The 26,214-nt window shown below is 40.2% G+C and overlaps 1 protein-coding gene across 9 annotated transcripts in view; it reads left to right on the forward strand.

Moving 5' to 3' along the window:
• Positions 1 to 26,214, forward strand: part of cacna1db (calcium channel, voltage-dependent, L type, alpha 1D subunit, b) — a 128,478-nt gene that overhangs the window by 85,470 nt on the left and 16,794 nt on the right. For 4 of the 9 annotated variants that reach the window (XM_033628769.2, XM_078170170.1, XM_078170173.1 and 1 more), the window contains 23 exons: positions 925 to 984; positions 2,832 to 2,938; positions 3,075 to 3,162; positions 3,303 to 3,410; positions 3,571 to 3,623; positions 3,735 to 3,881; positions 3,991 to 4,192; positions 5,939 to 6,097; positions 6,393 to 6,503; positions 8,150 to 8,227; positions 8,851 to 8,934; positions 11,146 to 11,187; positions 12,054 to 12,182; positions 13,300 to 13,365; positions 13,543 to 13,634; positions 13,739 to 13,898; positions 14,017 to 14,144; positions 14,368 to 14,464; positions 15,561 to 15,663; positions 16,728 to 16,829; positions 22,184 to 22,320; positions 24,530 to 24,646; positions 25,537 to 25,991. In XM_033628769.2, coding sequence (XP_033484660.1) covers positions 925 to 984; positions 2,832 to 2,938; positions 3,075 to 3,162; positions 3,303 to 3,410; positions 3,571 to 3,623; positions 3,735 to 3,881; positions 3,991 to 4,192; positions 5,939 to 6,097; positions 6,393 to 6,503; positions 8,150 to 8,227; positions 8,851 to 8,934; positions 11,146 to 11,187; positions 12,054 to 12,182; positions 13,300 to 13,365; positions 13,543 to 13,634; positions 13,739 to 13,898; positions 14,017 to 14,144; positions 14,368 to 14,464; positions 15,561 to 15,663; positions 16,728 to 16,829; positions 22,184 to 22,320; positions 24,530 to 24,646; positions 25,537 to 25,991 — 2,825 coding nt within the window. Of the gene's footprint in view, positions 1 to 778; positions 839 to 924; positions 985 to 2,831; positions 2,939 to 3,074; positions 3,163 to 3,302; positions 3,411 to 3,570; positions 3,624 to 3,734; positions 3,882 to 3,990; positions 4,193 to 5,938; positions 6,098 to 6,392; positions 6,504 to 8,149; positions 8,228 to 8,850; positions 8,935 to 11,145; positions 11,188 to 12,053; positions 12,183 to 13,299; positions 13,366 to 13,542; positions 13,635 to 13,738; positions 13,899 to 14,016; positions 14,145 to 14,367; positions 14,465 to 15,560; positions 15,664 to 16,727; positions 16,830 to 22,183; positions 22,321 to 24,529; positions 24,647 to 25,536; positions 25,992 to 26,214 lie in introns of all 9 variants that reach the window. The other 5 variants (XM_078170169.1, XM_078170171.1, XM_078170176.1 and 2 more) reach the window with 3 other exon arrangements.

Here is a 26,214-nt window from a genome sequence, read left to right on the forward strand (position 1 = left end):
TAGACATTCACTCTGCCTGTTGGACAGATAGAGAGAAGATTAAAGCGTCAAATTGTGGTAAAAGATGCTGTATAAAAGACAGGCTACAACTTTTTTTCCTTGTCCCCCCCTGGAATTATTCTCTAAAATTTTACTGTTTATTGTCCCCCCCCAACTATGAAATGGGATTTTCGCCCCTGCTGGCAAGCTAAGTATATTAACAAATTAATCCTGTCTCCTAGAAATTTTGTTTGTATTTAACTAAAAAGTTTTCATAATTATGTTGCAGTGACAACATAATCGCTGCCTGGATTATGTTCAGAGAGAACTTTACTTTGAGTTGATGAAACACTACATTTATGTACTTCTCTGGATTGGCAGGCAGGTGGTCAGGGTGGATGGTGGACAAACAGAATGCAGGACTGACAAAAGAATCTTAATGCTAATAGAAAATGCAGTTCGCTCTGCATTATGTTTGCCCTTTAAAAACGCATTTGGTGTTTCAAATCCGTGAACTTAATTTCTAGGAGACAGGACTGATCAACATGTGTGACCAACAGTAGTTGTTTTAGGTTTGATTTGTTTTCTTTGAAGACACAACACACTTTGTGCTCTCCTGCTTACCAATTTATTACTGTTGCACAATACTGCATTAGATTCTTACCTCGTGCAGCTTTATTATACTAATAGTTATGTCTCATCTGTGTAAGACTCTTTCTGTATTCATATAAACTGCATCTTATTGTGCTGTTATCCTGGAATGACTTGATGACTTGAACTTGTGCATTGCCTCTTGCAGATACTTGGTTATTTTGACTATGCTTTCACCGCAATCTTTACTGTTGAGATCCTGTTGAAGGTAAATGACCTTTGTGCTGTGTCGTGCTGTGCTGGGTAGAGCTTCAGTAACCCTGCGTGCTTATGTCACTCTGATTGCCTCCTCAGATCCTAGGCTATGCAGACTATGTCTTCACTAGTATGTTTACATTTGAGATCCTTATTAAGGTAAACTATAAAAACTGTTCTGCCTCAGCAACAACCCACCACTTCCAAGCTTGCTGCACACGTCCTCCTTCCCCTCATTTTTGTATGAAATTTTTGGTCAAAATGGCCGCCTGCTTGTCCTTGTTGTCATGGCGCCAGTACGTTAACGTGGAAATCATGCGTTTACGTCAGATATTTTTTATGTCTGTCAGTCACTTTTCCATCACGGCCCACTTCCCCTCTTCATCCTCGACCACTTTATAGACCAGTGGCTCTCCAGAGTACAACTATTTGTTTGGCTGTTCTCAAATTTCACAGCTCTACTGTGTTTTTTCTATCTTTTTTTTTTTTTTTTTTTTTTTTTTTTAAACTTGATGACGATTGAAAAATATATGCTTGATTGGCACTGGTGGCATTGTGAAACCTTTCATCAACCATTATCATTTTTGAAACGTTGAATCTTTGTCAGCATCATTGACGAATAGATTCACATATTTTGAAAAACAAACATTTTTGATTTTTTAATTAGAATTATGTTTGTTTTAAAATATTCTGGACTGTGGAGAGATGACCTTAAATTAACATCAAGCTTTATATCCCACTGCCTGATTGCATACTGTACACACGATGTGCCCCCTTTTTTCATGTCTTTTTTGACTAATGCACTCCCAAATAATGTGCTTGAAGAAATCCACAAAAATCAGGAACAATTTTATCATGTTTGCTGCTAGAATTAAATCCTCTGCCTTACCCCATTGCTCGCTGCATGCCTGCACCAGGTAAATCTCATGTATTATGGCTTAAGCCTAAAATTTGATCAGTAGAGGATTAAAGGCCCCGTCCCTGGCTTAATCTGCTGCACCGGAAATGAGTGCAGTGGCTTTTGAATAATGTTCCCCATGTCTCCTCTCTGAACATTTTGCATTGTTTATGATATGTCTAGTTTTGTGTGTGGGTGTGTGTGCAGTATTGCACATGTATGCATCTCTGACCACAGTATTTTATAAGTGCTTTTAAGTGTGTATCCTGGCTTATACAACATCATTAATGCAACAGTTCAATTTCAATGCACAACCCAGTTGCCAGAACATGTGTTAGCATTGTATGTGTCTGCAAATCATAGATATTTTACATTTTGTATAAGTTTCATATAAGTTTCATATGTTGAAATTTTCTTTTTCCCTTACAATTTTCAACTTCATGTTGTCACAAGGCTGTGGTTAGCATGTGATTACCTTGGGCACAAAAAAACACTCGGTTATGATTAGGGAAACATGTTTTGGCTAAAATACCCCACTGCTGTCGTAACAACCAACGCTGGAAATGGTTCCAAAAAAATCCTAGTTGCCTGCAATAACACTGCTGGCAAGGTCACAACAAGTCATTAAAAAACACACTGCTGCTTCACAGCTGTCTCGTCTAGGTCACATGCTGTCCACCGTCTTCTCCTGATTAGAAACACAGCTCTTATACATGTAATCTGAACTATGTCACTTCAGAAAGGTTGATATGATACATATGAAACGTACAAATGTAATTGATCCATGGTTTACAGAAACATACACTGCCAGCATTCATTTGACAAATGGGCTGTCAGTGCAGGATCATCAACTGAGAAAAATCAGATTATGTTGCATATTGTTGTCATGAACACTTATGTTTGAAATGCAAAATGAATATGTATATAAGGGAATATACAAGAAGAACATGCAAAATTCAACAAAACTTTTTTTGTACTCTAAATGAAATAGTAATAACTGTCATGTAAATCCCACCTCAGAATGATTTGAAGCTGCTCCTTGTATGTGTTTGTGTTTGATGGCAGATCTGTCTTCTTTAGTCCTGACTGTTGTCTCTCCTCTGTCCAGATGACAGCGTTTGGAGCGTTCCTTCATAAAGGGGCGTTCTGTAGAAACTACTTCAACCTTTTAGACCTGCTGGTCGTTGGTGTGTCTCTGGTCTCCTTTGGCATTCAGTATGTATCGTTCACTCATTTTCTCAATGTTGAAATATATATCATGAAGCAACTGTGTGGTATTTTTGCCGTAACAAATAAACACTGCTGAAAGGAAATTACTCAGCTGCATCAAGTGGTATATTTTTTTCCACAGGTCCTCTGCTATCTCAGTGGTGAAGATTCTCCGTGTTTTGAGAGTCCTCCGTCCCCTCAGGGCCATCAACAGAGCCAAGGGACTAAAGGTCAGAATGACAATAATAAAACATGGTGCAGTGTGTATCTGTATGTGTGTGTCTAGTATAAGTGTGCATGCATGTACCTTTGCTTATGGTGCAATGCTGTGTATTGCTACTAATAGTGTGTAACTGTGTGTCCTTTGCAGCATGTGGTCCAGTGTGTGTTTGTGGCCATCAGGACCATCGGCAACATCATGATCGTCACCACTCTGCTGCAGTTCATGTTCGCTTGTATCGGCGTGCAGCTCTTCAAGGTACAGTGAAAAGATGGGAAAAGGAAAAGAGAGATTGAGGATAATGATGTTATAACCAAAACAGCAGGCTCCTCTACTCTAAAACAACAAATATTTGCACAGAAGTAGTGGTTTTAAACAAAAACCTCTCTGACTTTCTCTGTTGCTTTCTTTTATGTAGGGTAAATTTTATCGCTGCACAGATGATGCAAAATCCAGCCCAGATGAATGCAAGTGAGTTTTTTGATTCCTATTGGTTTCCAGGTTTGGACTTTGGCCTGTGTGAGTGTCTCTGTGAATATGCTTGTGTGTACATGTGGTTTATATTTCATCTTTAAATCACAGAGGCACCTACATTCTGTACAACAATGGGGACACGGCGCTGCCCATGGTGAGGGAGAGGATCTGGTACAACAGCGACTTCAACTTTGACAACGTCCTCATGGCCATGATGGCTCTTTTTACTGTCTCCACATTCGAAGGATGGCCCACGTAAGTACTTCTTTGCATCTGAGGTAGAATTCAGATTTAGCTATCATTATGGAGAATAATGGCAAGATTTATTTCATGTTTGTTAAATGAAAAATTACTGTCCCTGCAGACTCCTGTACAAGGCCATCGACTCCAACAGAGAGAACATGGGTCCCATCTACAACTACCGAATCGAGATCTCCATCTTCTTCATTATCTACATCATCATCATCGCCTTCTTCATGATGAACATCTTTGTTGGTTTTGTTATTGTCACCTTTCAGGAGCAGGGGGAGAAGGAGTACAAGAACTGCGAGCTGGATAAGAACCAGGTAGGAGGGACCTATTGTGTTTGTGCATTATGCTAATGTGTAGTGGTGCTTTTATTGAACATTTTAAATTTAGTAGGAGACCTCTGTTCATGTCAAATTAGGGATGCACCGAAATGAAAATTTGTGGCCGAAGCCGAAGCCGAATATTATTAAACGCTTGGCCGAATACCGAATACCGAATATTGTTGTTTAGTTTTTCATTAGTTTTTGCAGATGAACCCCCTCCAGATTAGTGTTGTCACGGTACCAAAATTGGATCCCACTGTGCGATACCAATGAAAATATCATGGTTCTGAGTAGTATCACAATACCACAGCAAAAATGAGGCAGATGTGCCTTTTGTCATTTATAAAAAGATAAATCACTTTTCTATAATACATCAATGATATTTCAATGGAATAAATTACTTATTGACTTATTCATACTTCAAAATCAATCAGTGATTAACATAGGGGGGATCAAAATAAAATAAATAAATAAAATAAGAATCAACCAGCTACCCTCCTCCCCTTCATAAGTAAAGAACAGTCCCTAAAGTGCGGTGAGGTTTGTGGGCCGTGAACGGCTCGTTTCTCCTCTGACACGTCACATACCTGTGTTCGGCTGGCTCGGCTGTTCAGGTACTTCTGGGCAGTCATGACGCCAAGAAGAGGATATTATTGGGGCTGACTTGTCTGTCGCCGGTAAGCTGATGGCCGCCATATTTGACAGGAATACTATGTCTGTGACCCCCGTTCAACCCACAACCAATGAGATTCGCCTTTTGTTTCTGCTGGTGGTTGAAATCTGTAGGCTGCTCGCACAGCGTGCTGAATGATTTAAGCCTATTTTGCTTGCTCAAAACTATTTTTAGTCGTAAATGCGAGTGCCGTGACTGGCGGATCGCCACACTGCCGACATTTTATTCCGCCCGTCACGGCACGCCGTTTGATTGCGTTATCAAAACCACGCCGCTATTATTCGGCCTTGCTTTTAACTTATTCCACCGAATACCGAATGTGTGTTTTTTTGCAATATTTGGCCGAATATATTCGGTTACCGAATATTCGGTGCATCCCTATGTCAAATTATTAAAGGAGCAGTGTGTAGGATTGAGTGGCCTCTAGTGGTGAGGTTGCAGATTGCAACCAACTGAATACCCCTTCCCTCACCCTTCCGTTGCCAAGCGCGTAGTAGAACCTCTGGTGGCTGTCAGGTAACTTAAAAACAGGAAAGGCCCTCTCTAGAGCCAGTGTTTGGTTTGTACGTTCTGGGCTACCATAGAAACTTGGTGGTACAACATCGCGGGCTTAGTGTAAGAGGTCCTGCTCCCTATGTAGATATTAAGGATTCATTCTAAGCTATTCTAAGCGAAAACACAATTATTGGTAGTTTCAGGTGACTATACACTAATAAATAATAATAATAAAACATAATTACAAATGTATTCCATTTTTGCCAATAGATCCCCCTAAATCCTACACACCAGACTTTTAAGTATTTGTCATTTGATAATCCTGACTAAATGGATCTGGCTAAATAATGATGCATCTTTTCATCAATAAAATGTTTCTGCTTTCAAAAATGAAGAGTGACGTATTAAGAAATGGATGTAGTAAAAGCTACAGTCCTTCTGCTGTATCTTATTATTGATTGTTCCAAATAATGTCTGTTTTTTTTACACAAGAAAACATGTAATACTTTTCTTGACTCTGTTTGTTTGTCCATTTCTCTCTTTGCCTTCACCTACCCTCACCACCACTGTAGCGTCAGTGTGTGGAATATGCTCTTAAAGCTCGTCCTCTGCGGCGCTACATCCCCAAAAACCCCTACCAGTACAAGTTCTGGTATGTGGTCAACTCTACTGGCTTTGAATACGTCATGTTTGTCTTAATCATCCTCAACACCCTGTGTCTGGCCATTCAGGTGAGTGCTCTTTATTCAGTCTTTTAGGTGAAATTGACATAAACTTGCTGGTTAATCTGCCTTCGGTCATCATATGTGTCAAATTTATTCAATTTTCAAACACTGAGAAAAATGAATGCCTGCGTCTGGGAATGTAAATGATCATTTAGTTTGGATTTCCACAATGCTGCATGAAGTTAAAGTTTTTTAATTTCCTTTGCTTGTCATCTGAATAAAGATAAACTTAAGTTAAAATACATGCATTATTATGTTTGTTTTATATTTCTTATCAGTCAGTCTGCCTGTCTCTTTGCAGCATCATGGTCAGTCTCATCTGTTTAACTATGCCATGGACATCCTCAACATGGTCTTCACTGGGGTTTTCACTGTGGAGATGATACTCAAGCTCATTGCCTTCAAACCCAGAGTAAGTTTCCTCTCCTCTCCTCTCCTCTCCTCTCCTCTCCTCTCCGCAATATTTATGCAAATAAATGCAAAACTACCATCAGTTCCTTAGATCATCTTGTTTAGAGTTTTTCCTTTTAGATCTCCCTTTTTATTTTATGCCTGGAAAGGTCCATATTTTTTAGCCTTTTTCAGACTGCATGTCCAAACCTGTTTTTTTTTTTTTTTTTTTTTTTGGCATATCCAGATTATGTCCAGATTGATTTCATAAAGTCTGGACAGCAATAAAACCACATGAAATGCAATTGTGCAAATTGAATCCAAACCACAGTTGGAGGTGATTTGAAATTTAATTCCAATCAGATTTCTACATATGCGTCTCAGTCTGGCGGCTCTGGCTGCTCAAATGGGATTTCAAAGTGTCAACTACAAAGTGACAAAAGTGCTGTGCAGAATCCACACAGCTATTAGCAGAGTACTATGGAGGGAGATAATAGTCTGTAACAGACACTGAAATAAACTATCTGTGATTGGTGTGATTGTTTAGAGGGCAAAATGATGGGGGACTCCCTAAAAACTTAGTATTTTACCCGGTGCGGTTCCCTACGTCTTGCACCGGACAGAGTGTTGTGTGCCTGATGCCACATCCTTGTTGGCTTGCACTTTTTGGATAAGCTAGCAAAATTGTAACCTAGAAAGTTGTTTATTAACGTAAGCTTTGCCTTAATCACAAGATTAAACCTACAGAAGGCTTCTTTGTGATCATTTATACACAAAGACACAATTAGATTTTTTTGCTCCTTGTACTGCTCGATAAGTCTTCCCTGCAGATTTTCAAATAAATTTTTACCTGACTGATGATTCATTTCTTAAATTGACGATCATAACATTTAGATGGACCAAATTATGACCATCACAAAAATCAGATGGGGATACAGGCTACTGTTGATGCAGTATCCTATATCAATGTAGTATTCAATCTATTCTGCCTAATATTCCAAGCGTTAGAAATAAAACTAGTCTAAACTTTGCCACTCCAACTTCACATTTTTGTCAAACCTAAATCATTCAGGATGATTGTTCTGCATTCTTACAAAGTTGCACACAGGTTATCATATGAAGTATGAAGGTGCACTCAGATCACCTGCTGAGATGGTCACAGAGCTCTCTTAAGCTTGCACTGCTGCGTCCCGCAAAGCCATGCACATCAATGTGAAATATCATGCTTTTAGGGGATCCCAAATTTTGGACCTTCACTTCTCATGTTTCTGCATTGGAAAGCCATCCGTGTAGTAATGTAACCACAGCAACCCATGCAGATAGGTTAGTGTTGTCTGGACACACATATCTGATCTGATCACTTGCAAACAACAATGCGGACAGTCTGTCTTAAAGATCTGATAATGGAAACAAATCTCATATGCCTGCAGTCTGAACGTAGGCTGTGACTTTTGTCTGAAAGCACTCCACTTTTCCTTTTAACCCAGCCCTCATACACTCTTCCTGACCCTCTTACCTTACCTCTTGGGCTCTTTGCCCACTGGCTGCCTTATCGTCACCTTCCATTACTCCTCACCGTAACCTCTCTACCTCTTATACTTCCCCTGCTTCCCCCTCCTCTCCTGCCTTCCCCTCTCCTCCTGCTGGCTGTGCATGCTGCCATATCAGGGCTATGTTGGGGACGCCTGGAACGTCTTCGATGCTCTGGTCGTGATTGGCAGTGTAGTCGACATCATACTCAGTCAGGTAGAAAGACCTTAGTATGTACAACTCTGTCAATCCCTCTTCCTGCTCTCCCACTGCTGCTGCCACTTTCTGTTTTTTCCTTCCTTCACTTCTTTCCTCCTTTCCCTCCCTCCTGTCTTAAATTTGTGTTATCTTTTTAGGTTGGCTCATTAAGCAAGTCTGTTGAATCTGTTGTGAGCACCATAGACCAAATACATGCTGATTGGCTGGAAAAAAATGAGTCAGCTGCCTGCATGTTAAATGCTAACACATGCATTATATGAAGCTGCTGTTCCACAGTGTTAAGATCTTGTTAAATTGTTTAGTTTTAAGTCTATGGTGGCCATTTCTGTCAGCCTGCCACTGTATCACTGGGAGTAAAAATGTTTTTTGAAATGGAAGCTTAATGACAGATGGCTAATTTGAAATATAGGATAGCCAAGTAAATAATTTCTATGAATTTAACTCTCACAGACTCAGTGGCAGGAAGGATTTTATTTTCCACCTCACTCTCTTAAATCTAATCACAACTTTTTGATGGTCTCCTCTTTCTATCTTTCATAATCCTTCTTTTTACATTTTCTTTCTTGCTCTGTTGTCTCTCTTTCTCTTTCTCTGTGCGTCTTTGTTGCTCGTGCTTGCAGAACTATTTTGCTGATGCATGGAACACGTTTGATGCCTTAATTGTTGTGGGTAGCGTGGTTGACATTGCCATCACTGAGATCAATGTAAGTAGTCATTTATCACACATACAAGCCTGTCTTACTGTGACACTCCCAGCAGGAGGGCCTTGCTTTAGCATCAGAGTTGCATTCAAGATCACAACGATCTTTATGCATAAATCACTGTTCTTCCCAACTCCAGCATTTGTTATAAAACCAGTTTCATGATATGGTAAAATTGTTATGGGGTTGCTCAACTAATTTTGTTTGCATTTAACAGTTGCATTTGTTTATTGTGAGAACCATGATTCTCCTGTCCACATTAAATAATTCTGTAACCGAACAGAAATAAAGAAAAAAAAGGTGAAGGAAGACTTTCACATGTGTTATGATATTAAGTGTTATAATAATTATATATAATAATTTGTCACACTCCTCTGGTGTAAAGGAAAACTACAGGTTGTGAACATACAGTAGATGTACAGTAATTTTATATATTCAAATAATATTCATTGAGAATATATATATAAAAAAATAAACTTCAACATGCTAATATGTCCCAATTTTTTTATTGAGTCCTTAAAATCCCCACGAACCAGTCTTTTTGTTTTTTTCTTTTCTTTTTTTAACAATTAATCGATTAAAATAAAGCAAGTTATAAAAGCTTCCAAATTTGGGAACTGTTGTTTTCACCAGCTATCATTTAAAAATCTTGGCTGTAATCATTTTGTGTCAAACGTAACTCCTTTGAATCTGCTGTGCTGCTACTGCAAGGCCACTCTGCACCCTGGTTTGCAGCAGCTGTTGTTAACACTGACTCCATGCTTGCTGCCGGCTTGTCCATGTTATGAATAAGTTTGTTTGTCCTGTCTGTCTCGTGCTTTGAGTGAATGTTTTAGGTAATACACACACTGTACACCATCACTGGTCAAACTCTAAACTGGTCCAGCCACGAGGTCCAGATTCCTCCCTAGCCATTTGTTCAAGGTCCACACACTTTAATACATTCATCATCATACTTGCGTTTGGCCATGTCGTCAAGCTAGTCTACTGTCTCTGTCAGGTAGCTGTCTGTTACTCACTCCACAGCAGGAAACATCACTTCAAAATAAACACTCTCTGCTGGAAATTCCCTGTATTTCAAAATAAAATGTGTTTTTTACAAAGTTGACACGTTTGCGTCACTTGCAGTCCATTCAGAATGGAAAACAACAGGGTGGAATGTAGAACAAGCTGGGTTTCATCAGCATAGCAGTGGTAGGAGAAGCCACGCGAGTGTATGGCAGCACTAAGCTTCCCTGTGTAGAGGGAGAATAGTAGAGGGCCCAGCATGGAGTCCTGTGGAGCTCCTGTTGTCAGGCTGCGCTGTTCAGACACAGATACTTTCCATGTCACCTGGTGAGGCAGGTAAGATGCAAACAGAAAGAGTGTACAGCCTGGGACTCACATTTCTTCAAGGGTGGAGAGGAGGATCTGGTTTTTCACTGGGTCAGATGCAGCAGATGCATGTAAAAATTTGAGGACAGGGCTTACTATAGCAGTATGGAGCACTGTTACCATAAATGTGGCCTTTTCAGTTAAGTGCCTGCCTTGAAACCAGATTAGTCGAGGTTGTTCTCTAAGTGGTATAGAGACAGTCGGTAAAAAAAGCACGACTCAGTCTCTTAGCTAAGAAAGAAAAAGAAAGCTTCAAAGCTACAGTCACTCATAAAAGGAAGAGAGTTGTGTCTCTGATAAATAAGTATAAAATAATGATAAAAAAAAAATCAGTTTTTTATTATTATTTATTTTGTTAAGGATGTCGGTGTTTGCTAGGACAACAGTTAATTTAAATCAGGCTTAATCCTGAACGGTCATACTATAATTAAAAAAAAAAAGAATATTTCGTGACATTCCATGAATTGCAAAAGAGGGTGTATCATGTATGTTTTCTCCTTATACTTAATGCCAACAGTAAACTTTATTAGTATTTTGATAAAGAGCAAAATCTTCTTGACCACTGAATGCTTGCATCATGTCTGGTGTCACTGCTGAGAGTATGTGGTAAAGCTTTTGCATGACATGCTTTACGATGATGGTGTTCTTGTTTGTGGTATAAAACGTAATGCTGTGTTGTTTACGTGAGGGTGCTTCTGATATTTTTAATGCAATTAAATGTCAAATAAGTCATAGGCAATGATGATATAGGATGTTTGCAGCAGCATTGACTCGTGAACGGTGTGATGCTGTACAGCTAGTTTGTGCATCTTTTATTAACCTTAGGCTTTTGATTTCAAGTCGGCAGCCATTCCTGTCGTCAAGGTGATAGTGGAGCCAGGGGTAAGAAAATGATTAAAGCCCCTCACCTTTTTGTGATCACCCAGCATCAATATATTTTTGTTGTCACTCTCTGTCTCTCACTTACTGATGAAAACACTGAGATGCTTTATGGTCTCACGTATTCAGTTGTGTGATGGTTTGTGATTGAAGACTCAATGTTTTGTTTTGAATCGACCTGGTTGCATTTGTTGCATTTTGGCTCCAGTTTCATGGTTCAGCTGACATTTATCTTGTTATGACCTCGTCCTGTCTGGGTGCATGGCATGATGAAGATGAACAGATAACACTGTATGGTCTTTTGTCTCATTTTGTCATTTCATGGCTTGCCCAAGGGTGTGTAATCAAATTGCCAACATTGTATAATTATGCACGGTTGTGTGTTTACATTTCTTGTCAAAGGTCTTATGTGATTGTTCTGTAACAAGAAGAGGATCCATCATGATGTTTGTATCAGTTGAGAAAACTCAATTACAGTTTGTCCTTTGGTTTGTTTGTCTTTGGACTGCAGATGATCTGTCTGTTGCCTGTTTTGACTCAGTTACCCAGAGTTAAATGTGCTGTATGTGTAATTACTCCAGGTCTGTTAGTCATGGAATGGTATTTAAGATACGTATACTCTGCATGCACATTGATTGTTGTCATTGCAACGATGCAGAGAGATCGCAAAGAGGAAAATTTCTTCATAACAGTTTTCATCTATTTCTATGTTGCTTGTTAGCTGATATGACTCATACATGGTGAAAGAAAGCATGTATGACTGACTGCATGAATGAATGAGCGGTACCAAGCTTTATTTCTGTCTGTGTTTGGATGGTACACCTTCTGTTTTTTCATCCTCTAATCACTTTCCACGTCCTCCACCTCAGAACACAGAGGACAGTGCTCGCATCTCCATCACCTTCTTCCGCCTGTTTAGAGTGATGCGGTTGGTCAAACTTCTGAGCCGGGGGGAGGGCATCAGGACTCTGCTGTGGACTTTCATCAAGTCCTTCCAGGTGAGACTGTAACATATGTCACCAATACACATCCCACTTGAATCTGCAATATTATGAACAAGTGAGACAAGAGATTACACTACTACACAAGTTAAGTTTAGTTCACCCCAAATTCAAAAATACATACTGTTGTTTTATTTATTAATCAGGCTCAATATTGGCTGTAGAGATGTCTGCCTTCTCTCCGGTTTAATGGAACTAGATGGCACTCAGCTTGTGGTGATCAAAGCACCCAAAAAATATATTTGAAAAATTCAGCAGCAATGTCTCTTTCCAGAAATCATGACCTGGTTACTCAAAATAATCCGCCAACCTTGTTGTGAGCAGTTTTATGTAGGACACATTTTCTTACTACAAAAACTACACTTGCCAACCATATCACTGCAAAGAAGGAAGCGCGTATCTCCTGATAGCTCACCTAGCACTGGTGAGCTAGCTAACATTACAGCTCAGCCACAGAGGACACTATTAATGATGACAACTTGTGCTGTCACGAGCACGACCCTCTCGTCCATGTGTAGATGCACGCTTCCTTCTGTACAGTGAAAGAAAATAGTTCCTAAATGAAGCTGCTCACAACAAGGTCGGTAGATTATCTTGAGTTACTGGGTCAGAATTTATAGACAAAGACATTGCTGTTGAGTTTTTAAAATGTTTTTTTTTTTGGTGCTTTGAGCACCACAAGCTAAGTGGCATTTAGTTCTGTTATACTGGAGAGAAGGCAGACATCTCTACGGCCGATATCTCCAACACTCAGCAACTTGCACCAAAACAATCCAGACTGATAAATAGCACTTACAGGTAAGAAGGAAAATATGTTTCTGATTTTGGGAGAAAACAGTCCCCGGCGAGAGATCTAACCCTGTGAAACTGGTTGCTGGGTAGCGGGCTTATAACCAGCATAACTGTAATTCATGGGTAGCTTTAAAGAAACTATATAGCATACCAAGACAAGAGAATATACATTTTCCAACATGGGGCTAGGTGTACAAGTTTTAATCAAGTAAACCAGTGGATCTGGTGATTAAGTGTGGTTTGACAATGCACTTCATTTGAATAACAGACTGCAGATAGTGACGTAGCAATGTCTCACACTTTCCTCTTTTTTGCCACCCAGGCTCTTCCCTACGTTGCACTCCTGATCGCCATGCTGTTCTTCATCTATGCTGTAATTGGAATGCAGGTAATACTGTTAATAACCTGTTTGACACCCTGCAGGGCATATTCAGCGACTGTTTTAATTGTGTAACAAATAATTTAATTGTTTTATTTTATTTGTCTTGTATTTTTGTTAGAATTTGAGCAGGCTGGCTGATTCTTTTAAATGATGTTTCTGTGTCTTTTTTTTTTCTTTTTCCAGGTGTTTGGGAAAATAGCCATGGTAGATGGGACACAAATCAACCGCAACAACAACTTTCAAACCTTTCCTCAAGCTGTCCTGATGCTCTTCAGGTGTTTATGTAGCTAAAATAGTTGGTTATAAAGCTGGTATAAGTCACACAGATGCTCAAATCCCTCATTCTTCTTCTGTGGTAATGTTTGTTATTCTATGTTAGGTGTGCCACAGGTGAGGCCTGGCAGGAGATCATGCTAGCCTGTCTGCCGGGGAAGCTGTGTGATTCAGAGTCGGACTACAACCCTGGAGAGGAAAGAACCTGTGGCAGCGGCTTTGCCATTATATACTTCATCAGCTTCTACATGCTCTGTGCTTTCCTGGTAATCTTCAGACATTTCACTTTGTGCAGTACCTGTAATGTTTGAGCTCAGACTTGAGCATTTCTGTATAAAATGAAATACCAAAAGATACAGAAAATATCGCCTGTTCTGGTTTCAGATCATCAACCTGTTTGTTGCTGTCATCATGGATAACTTTGACTATCTGACCCGTGATTGGTCCATTCTTGGGCCGCATCACCTGGATGAGTTTAAAAGGATCTGGTCTGAATATGACCCTGAGGCCAAGTGAGTGTTCAGGACTCATTTGGAAAGAACCAACAAAAGTTTTTTTTCCATCATGTATACTTCTGCTATAGAATATTTGTGTCAGTACACATAGGATGGTGATTGTTTTGTAAGAGTCCCTGTGAAGTGCACCTACCGATTATCAGTAACTTATTATCAGGACCTCTGCTGTCAGTGAAGACTGTGTTATAGTGCCTAATATTTAAATGTATCTTGTTGTCAGGGGCAGGATAAAGCACCTTGATGTGGTGACTCTGCTGAGGAGGATCCAGCCTCCACTTGGGTTTGGCAAGCTCTGCCCTCACAGAGTGGCCTGTAAGGTGGGTTTCAAAACATAATCAATCAATCAATCAATCAATCAATCAATTTTATTTATAAAGCCCAATATCACAAATCACAATTTGCCTCACAGGGCTTTAAAGCATAACAACACACTCACACAGATAGAGATGGAGAAATGCACATCCACTGTTGTGGTGAATGTTGAGGGTGACAAAAATACATGAAAGGTTTTGTACATCATTAACATATAAATTCATAGAATTCACATTACTAATTTTCTAGTCTCTATATACAGACTCTACATTCAGTGAATGTAGAGTCTGTAGTCTGTAGGCAAACCCCGGAGCCCTGGTTTCCGGTTGTAGGCTGTTTGTAGTCCGCGTGATATTGACCAATCACGTTTGAGCCGGCTGCAGTTGTTGCCAGGTTAAACGGTCCGTGCGGTGAACTAACGAGACGGAACATAATTGGCGTCACTGCAAACTCTGAATCCATCGCAATGGTTCAGCATATTTACTTATGTATAAACGAAGTCGGAAACGGAAATTTGCCTCCTCAAACCGGAATGCCAAAAAATTGGGGGTTTGCCCCCAGAGGCTATATCGCCGTCTGCTGGAAGTCAGACGCCAAATACAGCCGATGGGTTCCGAGAATGCTAATTTTCAGATGTGGACTCGAGTCACATGACTTGGACTCAAGCCTTTTGAATTGAAAGTACTTGATACCTTGCCCTAAGCGCAAAAATTAAAAAGTGTTATTGGAAAAGTGAGCCTCATATCAGTTTATTTCCTGAATCAACAAACGTTAACGTGCTATTAATTCCGAGCAAGTTGACACTTAATTCTTCAGAGCCACTTAGTTTGAACCAATCCGACAATCCAAACCAATCCGAACCAATCCAAAGTTGCAGGAGAGAACCATAAAGAACTAACATTATTGAGCGCCAGTTGGAAAAATGATAATAATAAACAATAAACGAATTGCAGTTTGCAAGTGCGGGTTGAAAATTACAGACAGAGACACAACTTCCAAGAAACTTGTTTTAAAAAAAACTTGTACCAGTTTTAAAAAGCAGTCATACATCTTCTATTTTCACATTTGATGCATCACTGTTAATCTGTACTTCTGTTGCAGCGTCTGGTGGCGATGAACATGCCCCTGAACAGCGATGGGACAGTCATGTTTAATGCCACCTTGTTTGCTCTGGTCCGCACTGCTCTCAAGATTAAGACTGAGGGTGAGTCTGCACCTTCAAGATCCATCAGAGACCTGCAGTACGATTTGTTCTATTCTTATGGACTGCTCCTGTTTGGTTGAGCTTTTTTGAGCTGTGCGTTTGTCCTTTTGCTCAGTAAAAAGGAGGAACTAACAGAATGCAATAGATTTAGGTTGTGTGACCATGAGGTAAGAAGATGGAGCACAAGTGAGTAACTGGGCCAGAGCGTCCTGTCGTATGCACTGGAACTTCCAGGCGTAAAAGCTATTTGAGATGACAGCCCAGAGAAGCCACTACAGCAGTCAGTGTGTTTGTAATGTGGTCAGTTTATAACTCATGATCCACAGAGTCATGGACAGAGACACGTTGGCATCTTGGCAAGTAATCCCTATACCAGTAATTGCCTTCTACCATGGTCCAGTTTTTTAGCCTCGTTCAGTGGGCAAACAAAGTTGTACTTCTGAATCTTCAATGTTTATTTGTTTTTTCCATTCATCTGAGAATTAAATGTATTTATATATTGACTGACTCCTTATGGGATTTTAAGGTAACACCATGTCCTTCTTTCAAATTATTTTCTCTGGGATGCCTCATCTAGTGTGTTTTTACTCACTGTCATGTCAGGGTACTTCGACTGTTGGTGTAATACTCCCCTATTCACAACTGTGTCGAGTAGAGCTTTCCATTATTGACTGTGTCAGCTGTCTTGCACTCCCTGTGGTCAGGAAGCCCATATTCTAGTTCGACATTTTGCCACAAGAGGGAGTTACAGAGTAGTAGTAGTAGTCGTCTCTTCTCAATACCACAGCTTTAATACACATAACACAGCATCAAAACTACACTTCACAGTCATGTGACTGAATCAGATCATTTATACTTTTGTGCTCAATTTTGTGTTTGCAAGACAGAGGGCATTTGATGCTTAATCCATTCATTATCATCATCATCATTATCAGGAATTTTGTGTGTTTATTTTAAATGTCAAGATATGTGTTGCGATCTTTGTGTGTGTGTGCTTGTCACTTGTTGTTTTAAACCAAAGTGACCTTACAGTTAAACATTTCACCTTTTCTGCCATTTCCAAGGTAACCTGGAGCAGGCCAATGAGGAGCTTAGAGCTGTTATTAAGAAGATCTGGAAGAGAACCAGCATGAAGCTGCTGGACCAAGTGGTGCCTCCTGCAGGCGGTCAGTGGTCATTACACACACAGGCACAGCAGGTCAACCCATTTTGCATAAACAGTGATCTCCATTTGCTTTTAAGCATCATTCACAGTTCAAACAATAACCTCACTGCGTACCTCTCCTCCTCTGTACTGTTCTCTCAGTTAATTTGAATACATGCTGCTTCTCATTTGTATTTTCCGAGAGTTAATGATGCCAACTTTAACGTCATCAAAATGTTTTGGAAGTCCTACAGCAAATTATTCTACGCCTGTGTATTTATAGAAAGAGGATGTGATGAGGCAGAGGACATTCATTGGAATACAAATATATAACCCCCCCCTAATTTGAATTTCAAAAGGAAGTCAATGCCATTTACACACTTTCCCTTTACTGAATGATGTCTGTACCTCACACCACACTTCACACTTCATTTCAAATACATTTTGGTGTTCTTCTGGCTATCAAACACTAACCCTAGGCTTGAAAGGGGGCTTTCAGTTGTTGATTATTTTCTTTCACACTAAGACATATGCTACAGTAATCTTGAGGTAGTGTCAGTTACAATAAATTCCACAACTGACAAGTTTTCATAAATGAGAAAATTTATCAACAATCCATAGAAACATTCTGACCAACTCCTGACCTAATCTACTTCTCTGCTGTCCATCCATATGCTCAGTGTCTGCCATCTTTTCACACAGTTTAATACTTTTATTTAGCAACATTTTTTTTATGTTTTAGTGTTCAGAACATGCTGATCATACAGATGGAAAGCATAGCTTTGGATTATGCTGTCAGATAGTCCTTTTTCACTGCAGACATTTTGACTTGTAACAGCAGGAAAAGCACAGGTGTCACTGACAACATTAACAGTGGCTCTCGCTGCAATGCCAGTGTGACAGTGAGGTAGCGTGCACAACACCAGGACCCTGAAACTGAAGCAGCTAATTGCAGTACAGCATTAAATCACCAACCAGCGGGAGTGTTTATTGGTCCGGTGTGGCACAGTGCATTCTGGCAGTTGTAGGTTTGCTACCTCTTGAGCAAAAACACATGCCACAGTCCTTTTTCTCTGTTTTCTCTGGTCATGTAGCGCCAATTTCAGATATTCAAGGTATTTGCATCTTTCTCCTGCATAGATGACCTAGTTTCTTGTGACAATCCCCTTTATTTTGGTAGTACTTCTTTAATTGTAATATTTATACCTGTGCTTATCCTACTGTCAAATTATCTTTTGTAAAAACTTATTATATTTTTGTAAAAAACACTTTGGTACTTTTTTAAGATGAAAAGCTGACTAAAAAAAAACTTTTTAAAGTCATCTTTCAGGTCTACACAGTGGTAACACATAAAAGGTAGATTTGGAGGTCAAATTACTTAAAAAACAGGTGTTGAGAGTTAATCCGTCAGAGGCCTTCAGCATCCTGTTTTTCTGTTTTCTTTTTTTTCTTTCTGAAGCAACGAGGCCCACTTATTGTCCAAAAGAAACAATGAAATAGACAGAGTTACCACGCACAGTACTTCACTTCACAGAAACTCTCCTTATCTCTGTCAGCCAGTCACAGATCAGCTGTGGTTTCTGTCATAATGCTACGGTTTTGTTTATCATAAATCTCGCCGTCTCAGGTTCTACATTCTCCCTTCCTGCAGCACCCCCTCGCTGTAGACAGAGCGTATATTGGATTGTAAAAAAACACACAAAGAAGCAGATACTTGATTATGCTGATGTTTTTATATGTTGTTTGCTTATATACTGTGTCTGATGCTGACACAGATATGTTTAAGCACATTTTAGCAAGTTTCCTTTCTGTGGATTTATTCTTCAAGTCATCTCACAGTCATCTTTATCAGCAATCTCGAGAAACCCTCTGGCTGTTTCAAGAACTCGATGAAGAATTTTTTTTTTTTTTTTTTTCTTTTTTTTCTTTAGGCGTAGGTGAAGTTCCAGCTGAGTTTATCAAAGGTTCGATCTATTTTCCACAAGCAGTCCCATCAGCATTAGTTTGGGTGGTTATTCATACATCATAGTTGCACAATTATGCCCCAAAATCCATACAAAACTTGTATTGCTGAATCAATCTTAGTTTGTTTTTTTTTTTTTTTTTAAGTTAAAACAAATGTGATATTTGCTCCTGTATCTTCAGCCAAATCTGATAGACTTATGTGGTTTGCTATATTTTGTTCTTATGTGTGTTTATATTGCACAGTCATGCAAAGCTGGTCAAATAACATGATTAGTTGTCCACATCTTAGTTGAGTCATTTGTGGTAGTTTACTAAAAATAGGCACACCTAAGTCTAACATGCACATACAGCTTCCTCTAGTTGTGTTCATGTAGTTCTTCCAGTGTCCTTGTTTGCTTGTTTGGGGCGGCTGTGGCTCAGAGGTAGAGTGGGTTGTCCACCAGTCAAAAGATCAGCGGTTCAATCCTGGGCTCCTCCAGGCTGCATGTCAAAGTATCCTTGAGCAAGATACTGAACCCCAAATTGCTCCTGATGGCTGTTCCATCAGTGTGTGAGTGTGTTAAAACTGAGTAGCAGGTGGCACCTTGTATGGTAGCCTCGGCCACCAGTGTATGAATGTGGGTGTGAATGGGTGAACGTGACTCGTAGTGTAAAAAAGCGCTTTTAGTGGTCACTAGACGACTAGAAAGGCGCTATACAAATGCAGGTCCATTTACCATTTACAATGCTTCAGCTCTGCTGTTTTTTAGAGCTTAATTCAACTGCATGTCTTTTTGTGTGTTAGTTTGCTAACCTCTCTTCTTGTTTTCTTGAGTCTTTTCTGCTGAGCCTCTCTCTTACACAGCTTCCTCTGCTTTCAGTAGAGTGCTCAGTCAGTCGCTGGCCTTCTTCTTTTCTCTTTCTGCCGTCCTGAGCTCTCTGGGGCAATTCTGTTTTAGTCAGGTGGCATGAAACTACTGATACCTCTTTCTTTAAAACTTCATCAGGGTCTGTCCAGAAAGAGAAACTGCTATCAAGTAAAAATGTATTAAAATGATGCAGATCACTTGCTTAAGAAACAGAAATCATAAAAATCTGAACTAAAGTGTGTTATGAAAACGTGATTTATCTGGCAAAAATATGGCCCAAACATTCATGCACGTCTGATAAAACGCATGTTTTAGATATTAGATGCTCTTTGCGAATTATGCAGTTTAGTGAAACCACCTTAAGTATGCTTTTGGTCACAGTTTCTCTTTCTGAACAGAGCCTTTCACACTTTCTCTCTGGCTGTTTCGGGTTATGTAGAGGAAATGGAATGGAAATGTGCTTTAAGCTGCTTTAAGATGGATCACCAGATCTGGATAGAGCGGTGATTCCCTCTTAAAGCATCCATCCTTCTGACATTTGTCACCATTGCTCAATAAAATGGAAAGTCGACAATGAAACCAAAAAATCCCACGTTCCCCACACACCCGGATTCAGCCTGTTTTCTTGTTTAGTCTTTGTCCCCATTCTGCTTTCGCAACCTTATCTGAGGGAATCAGACCCACGCTTCAGTAGCCTCCCTGCATGACAGATAGTGTGTGTAGTCACAGCTCTTTCTCTGGCTAAATGTAGTTTGTGTGTTCTCCCTCAAAAGGGGAGCTGTAGATCTGACCCTTGCTGCTTCTCTTCGCTGCCTTCTTGCATGTGCTTCTTGCTGCGGATCATGTTGTTTTACAGAGATATATAGAGATACAAAACACCTCTGCTCGTCTGTCTCTGAAGTGGTGGATGTTAAATGTAGTAAACTCTGTAGTCATATGATGTAGCACCAGTATGTGTGGTAGTGGTAGTAACTGTTTGGACTCATAGACAATGCAGTCATAAATAACTGTAAAATAAACAAAATTGAAATCTGATTTTGGTACATTATGAGGTCAAGAAGGCTCATATGCACTCGCTTGCATGAGCAGTTGTGTGTGTTTTTTCTTTTTGTGCGCAGGAGGAGTGTTTCATAACCACATGCATGTTTTCAGAGACAAAGCAAAATCGGAGCTGCAGCCATAGATGTTATCTGTTGTCTGGTTAAAACTGCTGCAGACATTTGCATGTGTGTGTAAATGTCACTTACAGATTCTAACAGGCTTTTGAAAATGACATTCAGCTGTGTTATCAGAGCGCAGTCACCCACTTCATGTGCATTCAGTTCTGACATTTAAACAGTGCCAAGAAAAATGTTGGCTACACTTTGGTTTTTAAGTTTGTATTGAAAAGGAATGTAACAGTGCTTTGCTTTGTCAACACAGCCAGTATCACATCCAGAAAGATAATAAAGACCATTGTTTTTTTATGTACTCATCAAAAACGACATGAGACAACATGTCTAAGTGGGGTGCGTGTGGATGAAGAGTTAACTTGTGTCAACGGCCTCACAAGGATTTGCAGGCCTGTCTGGTGCTGTGAGAGTAGGGCAGTCTTGTTTCAGGAGAGACTTCAGAGATCTGGGCCAAAGTTAACTGGAGCACATAGACTTGAGGCAACAAACTTTATTTGAGGACTAACATTTCAATGACAGGTGTGTTCAATGATGAATGGTGATCCAGCTGATTTTATTTTAACTTCAACTTTAATTTATCACTTTATATTGATTACAAGGACACAGTTGAAATGAGTTTCTAACAAATGATCCCCTGTGTTGTTTTCTATCTCTTCAAAAAAAAAAAAAAAAAAAGGCACATAGCTGGCTGTTCTTTACATAGCTAGTAGCCTATAGTGTAATGTGTAGTCCCATTTACAGCACTGGTTATCCAGATTTGGTATTCTTGAAAAATATATATCTGCATCAGGGTGATCTAATCCAATTATGCTTTGAAACGCTTTGAAAGTAAAATGGATTATCTGGTCTTGGATAGCAAAACATGGGATTTCCAAATCTAGATGAAACTTTTTGAACAACTGGGCCTAAATGTTGAAAAATAAAAAATTAAAGCACCAGTATTTAGACCAAATCTCTGAAGTCTCTCCTGATACAGCAGTGGTGTGTATACTTGCCTGTTGTGATACTCCTAAGACCGAGCAGTTATTATAATGCTTAAGCAGCAGGGAGTTAGGGCGCTTCATTAACATGTCTCAGTATTTTTTTCATAGTGATTGTTACAGAGGTGTTTTGTTTGATTGTTAAGATAACCTTCTGCAGCGGTGACGCTGAATGTTTGTTTACTGTTTATGGACTTCAGCTTTGATATGTTTTTGAGCAAATTAACTTTTCTGCCTAGATGTGTGTCTGTTCTCTTCGATGGTGAGGTAGTTGTGGGTAAAATCTCTGTTGAGTGATTTTATTTTTTGAATGTCATGGAAAACAGATGCAAACAGATTTTCGGTGTTGAGGTGTTTCAGTATTTTGGTGTTGATCTGGGAGGCTTTGGTGTGTCTGGTCTGTTCACTCAGATGACGAGGTAACAGTGGGGAAGTTCTATGCCACCTTCCTGATACAGGACTACTTCAGGAAGTTCAAGAGGCGCAAAGAGCAAGGGCTTGTAGGAAGGCGCTCGTGGGAGAGACTGAACACAACCATGGCTCTACAGGTGAGTAAAGTACAATCATTTTCCACAGTACTGAAGCACCGATACCAACTGCGCTTTCTCACTGTCTCTTGTTTATGTTTACTACAGTCGTTCTGCTGTTCTCTGCAACTATGCAAGAAAAGTCTCTGTTGAAAACCTTTTTATATCAATCTTTTCATCAAATTTTTATTTCCATTTTTTCCCCTCAATGTCAGTTTTCCTGTTGTATCAAATATTAGTATTTTTTAAAGTATTATACTGAAGTTGGAAATTTCAGTATTGTCACAACACTACAGTGTATCATGCTGGTGTTCATAGTCCCACAGATTCACTCTATCAGTGCGTTGACCAAATCATTGACTGAATTTTACCAAATGCCCTTCATCTAAATTAGAGCCAACTCTGACCTTTTTTACACTTGGTTTTAAAGTATGCTTCAGTGTTCCATTCACACCTGTGTCTATCATGCATCTCCAGCTGACCAGTCATGTTCAGATTTCATTACTTTCTACGTCAGTTATGGTGGAAGTTCAAAGGGCCCTGCGCACGTTTATTACGTTGATGCTCACCACTCACTCAGCAGTTATGTCAAGAACAGCTTGAGATATCGCTGTCCGCAGAATCCAACACATTTCCTTCCATAGGGCAAAATAATGGACAGTCACACAACACAGCAACCAACTCATCGTAAATTGGGCAAGTTGTAGAGCGTTGGCGTCCTGTCACTAAAACAACCACCACATTGTGCACTGAGTGCATATTTTCCTGTTATGTCTTTGTTGGAGACGCATCAGGAACCATTAGCATTTACACTACAAAAGATAGGCAGTCAGTTGGGTCCAGGACCACCTTAAGTAATTGGATCACTATGAGTCTTGGTGGTCCTTTACACTTGTATTTAGGGCTGTCCACTTGTGATCCATTTGTCCAAGACAGATTTTAAAACCAAGTGTAAAAAGTGATTCACACATCAGCTCTGTCACTGAAAACCAAACATCAACTTAGAAATATTAGTTTAATGAAAAAACTCACGTCTAGACTTTAATAACCACAGCACACAAAGTCAGCCCAGTATCGACTACTGAGAAAAGTAACCCTTAACACATTTGACTACTGAAAACACAAGAATTGTATTGTATTACCCATGGTGACCTGTCTGTTAGATTTATGTTCCTTTATAACAAAAATCTAAAAAAAAAAAAAAAGTCAGCCCAGTATCACCAGTGACTATCAGAGGATACAGTCTTTTCTGTGTTGTCTTTTAATCTTTGCTCAAGTCTCCCCAAAAAGCCCCTCGTTGTTATAGATCCTACCTTCTCCATGGGAAAATGAAGGTGAACAGAATTTCTTTTGTGTTGCTCACAGCATTGAAAGATCAAAGAAACATTGAGGAGCAACATCACTCTCTGCAAATCCAGTTACTCTGGATAATCCAGAGAACACTGTCATGTTTTCATTGAAACAACTTTCTACCAAAGAAATGGCTCCTATAAGAACTTTTTTCCAGAGTAACTCAGACAAGTAAAACTAAAATCAAGAAGTGACCCTCTGAAAGTCACTCTACTTGTCTTACTTTTATGCTCCACAGAGCAGTAAACCACCAGAAGATATGAGATTTGCTCTGTTGACCGTTAAAACCATGTCAGCATTTCTGAATAACTCTGTTAAGACTGCTGTGGATCCGTCTGGGCAGAGATGTGTTGTCACCTGAAATAAAGTGGAACGTTTGGCAACATTAATACTCAGTTTCTCTCAACCAGACAGAGATACATTCATTCATTCATTCATTCATCTTCTAACCGCTTCATCCTCTTGAGGGTCGCGGGGGGGGCTGGAGCCTATCCCAGCCGACATCGGGCGAGAGGCAGGGTACACCCTGGACAGGTCGCCAGACTATCGCAGGGCTGACACATAGAGACAAACAACCATTCACGCTCACATTCACACCTACAGACAATTTAGAGTTACCAATTAACCTAGTCCCCAATCTGCATGTCTTTGGACTGTGGGAGGAAGCCGGAGTGCCCGGAGAGAACCCACGCTGACACGGGGAGAACATGCAAACTCCGCACAGAAGGGCTCCCACGCCCAGGATCAAACCGGCAACCCTCTTGCTGTGAGGCGAGAGTGCTAACCACCACACCACCATGCCGCCTGACAGAGATACAAATGTTGATTAAAAAGCCTGTTATGGCTGGAACGTTTGTTGTTATGGCTGCTATCTTTGCAGGCTGGCCTGCGCACGCTGCATGACATTGGACCAGAGATCCGTCGAGCCATATCATGTGACCTGCAAGAGGGGGGCCTGGTAGATGCTAATGGAGAGGAAGAAGAAGAAATCTACAGGGTAAACATCCTTAAAGATTCCCTTCAGACAGTTAGACTTTTTTTGCTTGTTTGCTTTTTTTGATTGTTATTGAAGCGGTATGTTTCTTAAATACAGCCAATAAAGACAGACCAGACCAATCAATGTCAGGCTTTGATATTCAGTGTGGAAAACTACAGGAAAACATTAAATCAGTGTCCTTGTGCCCCTGGCTGAGATTTCATTGATTTAAACATTAGAATGTTGTGTAGCGATACAATATATCATTTCAATCAGGAGAGAAGGTAAAAGATGGTAAAAGAATATTTATCAACATGTGAACGAATGAATAAGAATGTGGAAAGTCTTTGGCAATTAGACCCCGTAGAGATGGTTTGATTTAAGGGGAGTGATGAATCCATAGTTGAATAGGGACGATGGTGGTAGAGGTGGTGAAGATAACAGGAAGATGGAGAAGTGCAGATGATCTGGATGAATAGAGGAATGAGTCTTTGAGAGCTTGTCCTGGACTCTGGATACGATGGCTGGAGGTGACCAGGGTGGAGGAGGGTGCAGAAATTCTGCCTAAAATGATGGCTGACAGCAGCAGAAGATGCGCACTGCTTTACACTTGTAAATCTGCTCTCAACCTCTTTTCAGAGAATCTTTTTATCCTTGGTCAAGATACTGAACCGCAAATTGCTCCCCATGGCTGTTCCATCATTGTGTGACAGCGTGCAAATGCGTACTGAGTAGCAGGTGCCACCCTGCATGGAAACCTCAGCCACCAGTGTGTGGATGTGTGGGTGAAGGTGACTCAGTAGTGTTAAAGCACTTTGAATGGTCAGCAGACTTGAAAGGCGCTATACTGACTGGCTGTGTTTATTATGCTGTTTTGTCTTAGTCCTGATTGGTTTCTGGTGTCTCTGCAGCGTAACGGTGGTCTTTTTGGGAACCATGTCAACCATGTCACTACTGATCAGCAAGGCTACTCTCACCCGACCACTGTCACCCAACGGCCGCTACAGATCCTGCCCTTCTCCTGTAGTGCCTCAACTGAACCTGTCCAAACAGGCAGGAGAGCCAGCGACGTCGACCAGGGAGGGGAGACAGAGATGAACTCTTCGCCCATCCAGTATAACCATCATTATCACACCCCTCATCCGTATAATTATCCTCACTGTATTTCCACTTGCCATCAATCGCCAATACCCTCCAATGCCAACCTCAACAACGCCAACGTGCCCTCACTTCTCTCCATGACCAACGGGAGGCAGCAGAAGTGTTTGTTAAGGCGAGACCGCCCATCCTCTACCAAAAATGGATCATCAGTGTCCACTTACAGCAAAGGAGTACACGACAAACTTTGGAAGTCACACTCCATAAGGTCAGTGAAAAAAGGATTAATTTGACTTTTGTCACAAACTCACCAAGAACCTGTTAAGAATAAGTAGAGTTCCCCTTTAATGGGAGCCAAAGCGGCCTCTGGAGAATCTTAATAGTTACAGATGTATAATCTTTGTTTGACGCTCAGATTTTTTACGTGATTGCAAACTAATATCAAGAAACAAAGTATGTTTGATAAGCGTTTAGCTGTTCAAGAGGAGCCA

Source organism: Epinephelus lanceolatus, chromosome 8, assembly GCF_041903045.1.
Source record: "Epinephelus lanceolatus isolate andai-2023 chromosome 8, ASM4190304v1, whole genome shotgun sequence".
In the NCBI taxonomy this organism is placed as follows: domain Eukaryota; kingdom Metazoa; phylum Chordata; class Actinopteri; order Perciformes; family Serranidae; genus Epinephelus; species Epinephelus lanceolatus.